We start from the raw sequence: 4,786 nt of genomic DNA on the forward strand, positions 1-4,786 counted from the left end.
TCGCGTCTATTTTCCCACGTACGATTCTATGCTTATAAAAATTACGCATTGGAAAGGGGAATGTACGCATAGAAGAGTTCCCGTTATAAGCATTTACAGAGGAATTAATGGGGAATTTTTTCCGCGTAAGGGCATAAGCATCCGCATACACTACGCTTCGTGCTGCGCGTAATTGCGTATTTTAACGCGTAGTCTACGAAATGCATACGAAGTGAATATTTCTTTTCAAAGCCGTAGTTTGGCGAAGAGTAATTGCGTAAAACTACTTGTAGTTCCAGTGTAGCGAAGTTGGCTGACTACGACCATCCCTGATTCCATGCATGAGCTTAAACTTTTCTCGAACATGCTCAGCCCAGATGTGCTCTTTGGAATAGGTTTAGAGGGACTCAGTGCTGGAACAATAAGAGGATCTGTGAAGCCTATAGACTATCCGGAGGCTTCCCACCACTGAGATGAGTACCTGCTTTTATCTGTTATGTTTGCTTTAGGTACACTTTAATATGAAAATAATTTACAATGGTATTTTTTTTAAGGCAGGTTGAAGCATTTGGCCCGAAAACTTGGTTTTATTTCTCAATGTCCGTTTAAGTGCTTCCTTGAATGTTTTGTTCCTGAAGCTATATATAAAAGGATTCAGAAGTGGTGTGACTATGCAGTTTAGCAATGAAACAATTTTGGTAGAATCCACCTTGGAATTTTTGGAGGGGCGGACACACATGAAAATACAGCTGCCATAAACAATGAAGACTACAGTGAGGTGGGACGCACAGGTGGAGAAGGTTCTTTTTCGTCCCTCAGCTGATGATATTTTTGCAATAGCAGAGATAATACAGCCATAGGAGACTAAGGAGAAGAACAGTGATCCCAAGACTAAAGAAGATGCCAATGCAAAGTCTAACATCCCGATAACATGTGTGTCGCCACATGCCAGTTTCAGCAGAGGTTCCACATCACAGAAGTAATGATTGATAACATTTGAGCCACAAAATGGCAATCTATACGTAAGGACAGTTTGAACAATTGTGTCCATAAATCCACCTAGCCAAGCACAACCAATCAGCTTCAGGCAATTCTTTGGTCTCATGATAATGCTATAGCGTAAAGGATGGCAAATAGCCACATAACGATCAAAAGACATTGTAGCCAGAAGTAGGAACTCAGTGGTTCCCAGCAGAAAGTAGATATACGACTGAGCAAGGCACCCATGGAAAGATATTCTCTTGTTCCCACTGATTAGATTAAAGAGCACTTTAGGGACAATGGCTGATGTAAAAGTAATATCAAGGAAGGCCAGATTGCTAAGAAAGAAGTACATCGGTGTATGAAGTTGAGCATCAGTCAAGCTTAATATGATTATTGTGGTATTAAGTACTAAAGTAACCACATAGCAAATGGAAAGGGACACAAATAACAAGACCTGAAGCTCATAAGAACCTGGTATTCCAAGGAGAATGAATTCTGTCACTAATGAAACATTTCCTCCATTCCACATTGTACACAAGTCTAAGGAAACATAAAACATGTTAAATGTAATTAGAATGATTTTAATTTCATTTTTTTTTGCATTTTATGTATGTTTTTATTAAATTAAATGCTAATTTACAGATAAACCTTTGGCAGCAGGTACATGGCAATTTGCACTTGGCACGTGGCACTTTGCACGTGGCACTTTGCACTTGGCACGTGGCACTTTGTGCGTGCCACGTGACACGTACCACATGCCAAGTGCCACGTGCCAAGTGTCATGTGCCAAGTGCCACGTGCCAAGTGCCACGTTACACGTGCCAAGTGCCACGTGCCGAGTGACAGTCAGACAGCAGAGGAGAAGACACTAACTGCTACACTGGCACTGCTCAGCAGCACAGAAGTTCTGTAGTAAGCTAACACAGTAGTACTAATACTCTAACTACTACTATCACTGACTGCAGTACTACAGTACTAACTACACAATAACACAGTAATCCTATTCCCTCATCCCTAACCTAACCTATACTGTAGCTAGCTAAGGCTAATAGCTATCCAGCAGGCAGCAGCTGGCCTGGTCTGTGCATAGCACACACACAGACACATAACATCTGCAGCACACACTCTGACTGTCACACAATGAAATCAAGCTAATTAACAATACAACAATAGTGTAGTGATAGTGAAGGGGTTAATCACTGAACAGCTTTAGGTTTATCACTGTGTGCAGCACTTGCTAGGCCAGCAGCACTGAAGCATGTCTCTCAGTGAACATTCACAAGCAAGGTCGATATTTCTCATCATGGCAGCCCTCCTTATTATACAGGGGGGCCTGGCCAGGGTTCCTTTCTGTGATTGGGTTCCAGGGCTTAGGCTGGGAGCCCTCTGATTGGCTCAATGAGGTCAGGTGGGGCTGGCCAGGGTTCCCTTCTGTGATTGGTTGCTCAGGCTTCTGCTGGGAGCCCTCTGGTTGGCTCAATGACGTCAGGGTCGTCATCTCCTTACTTACAGTATCTCAATAGTCGGATTTCTGCGGATATCCGGATTTCCTGCCAACTATCTGCAGATAGCTATCCGGATTTCGGCCCAGGTATCCGGAATCCAAATCCGGTCAGATAGCTGAAAAAGTTCGGATTATCTGGGTAACCCGGATATCCGAAATCTTGCTGAGCAGCACTGAATATAACATTGTGTATATGATCAGGACTGGTTTAAGCAGCATGGGGTCCCCAGGGCCAATGGGGTCCCCAGTTGCTTTTGGGCACTTCAGCCAGAAAATGGGTGTGGCAATGCACAGGAATGTGGGTGTGGTCATGGATGGAGCCACATTTACATGAACTTAACAGCAGTCTAATTAGGCCTGCCCTGCAAAATGTTGGATGAAGTCTTGTAACCCCTTTCAGGGGACAAAGTGTTTTTATTATTTTGCTGACATGCGTATTAACCACTTGAGGACCACAGTGATTAACCCCCCTAAAGACCAGGCCTTTTTTGTGAAAATGGCCACTGCAGCTTTAACCTCCCTGGCGGTAAGCCCGTGCTGAGCACGGGCTATGCCGCGCAGGGGGATTTCTCAGGCCCTGCTGGGCCGATTTTGATATTTTTTTTTGCAGCACACAGCTAGAACTTTGCTAGCTGCGTGTGCCCTCTGATCGCCGCCGCTCCGCACCGATTACGCGGTGCTCCCCCCAGACCTTGTGCGCTGCCTGGCCAATCAGTGCCAGGCAGCGCTGAGGGGTAGATCGGGTCTCCCAATGACGTCACGACGTCGATGACGTCGGTGACGTCATGCCGCCCGTCGGCATGGCGACGGGGGAAGCCCAGGGGCTGGGGGGATGCCGCTGAGCAGCGGCTATCATGTAGCGAGACTTTGTCTCGCTACATGAAAAAATAAAAAAATTAATTAAAAAAAAGACTTTGCTGCCCCCTGGCGGATTTTTAATAAACCGCCAGGAGGGTTAAGGCCAAGCTGCAGGGTCACACAACACAGCACATGAGTGATTCCCCCCCCCCCTTTTTTTCCCCCACCAACAGAGCTCTCTGTTGGTGAGGTCTGCTCGCCCCCAAGATGTTAGTTTTTTTAAAATAATTATATATTTGTTTATTTTTTTAAATTATTTTTTTACATTTTTAAAATAATTTTACGTTCCCCCCTCAACCTATCACTGGCGATCGCTCCTGTGTGTCCCATTGGGACAGCAAAATCACACGGCTGTCCCCAGTACAGCGCTGCTGCTGATCGCAGTGCTGTACATGCTAATTAGATGGCCATTTAATAGTCTCCCTAGAGACTGAAGGCGGGGTGGAGCTCGGCCCCCCAAGCAGGAGATGCACGCGCAGCCTGCGCATGATCTCCTGCAGTAGCCGGCCCCAGGACTTGACACCAATTGCCGTTAGACGGTCCTGGGGCTGCCGCCGCGTTTACGTCCATTGGCGTGATGTGGTCGTTAGGTAGTTAATGTCCTGGTTAGCAGCAAGAATTACACATGCTGCTGACACAGGACTTGGCCAACAGGCAGATCCAAATAGGCGCATAAAAGACAGACTCGCGACGGTCGCATAGCAACCAGATACACAGAGTGGGGAAATTTCTAGAGGGAGCGTGAGCGAAAGCGCGAGCATGAGTGGCAGCGCGGGGGGAACAGCGCGCAACAGGAGCATAGGGGAGCTGGTTCTAACTAGTTCTCTTCATAGTAACTGCGCAGTTTAATTGGACATTATAACACTGTTAATGTGTGAGGAAGCGTGGAAGAGCCGCCGCCATGAGCCAGCGGTCGGCGGCTCTTCCCGCGTGCAGTGCCCGCTCACACGGGGAGGCAGCCGCCTCCTCCCAGCGTGAGGCGGCTGTCCCCGTGGAGAGGCGGACGGAACGCGAAGAAGCCGCCGCGTTAGACGCGGCGGCTGGTGCACATCTCTCCGCTGCACCACAGAGCAGGGCTGGGACTCGTAGTCCCTCAATGTTTAGAGTGACGCGCGCGCGCGCACTCAAGGAAGATTTATGATAGTCTGAGGGGAGTCAGCTGACCAGGCTGGTCAGCTGACCCTGATTCCGCTCCCCATTGGTCCAGCAATCAGGGAGGTGCTGGGGGTCACGATTGAGTATATATACTGCCGGCAGTTCACTTCTCTGGTGTCTGGCGTTGCGTTCACATACGTGGGAGCACCCAGATCCGTTAGTCAGATCCGTTAGTGTGCCGGGACCAGCTGGAGCTGTAATCCTACACTAAAGCTAGATTTGTTGATAGCTTAAAGTACTAGTTTGATTGTGATTATTTGTTATGACTTCTTGCCTGCCTTGACTACTCTTCTGAACTTTGATCTT

General features: G+C 47.6%; 1 protein-coding gene across 1 annotated transcript; it reads right to left on the minus strand.

Annotated features, from left to right (window-relative positions):
- Positions 1-511: 511 nt before the first annotated feature.
- LOC137529145 (olfactory receptor 6E1-like) lies at positions 512-1,492 on the minus strand. Its single transcript, XM_068251203.1, has one exon. It carries the CDS (start codon positions 1,490-1,492, stop codon positions 512-514), a length of 981 nt encoding a protein of 326 aa, XP_068107304.1.
- Positions 1,493-4,786: the final 3,294 nt, after the last annotated feature.

The sequence above is a fragment of the Hyperolius riggenbachi genome, chromosome 1 (assembly GCF_040937935.1).
Source record: "Hyperolius riggenbachi isolate aHypRig1 chromosome 1, aHypRig1.pri, whole genome shotgun sequence".
NCBI lineage: Eukaryota > Metazoa > Chordata > Amphibia > Anura > Hyperoliidae > Hyperolius > Hyperolius riggenbachi.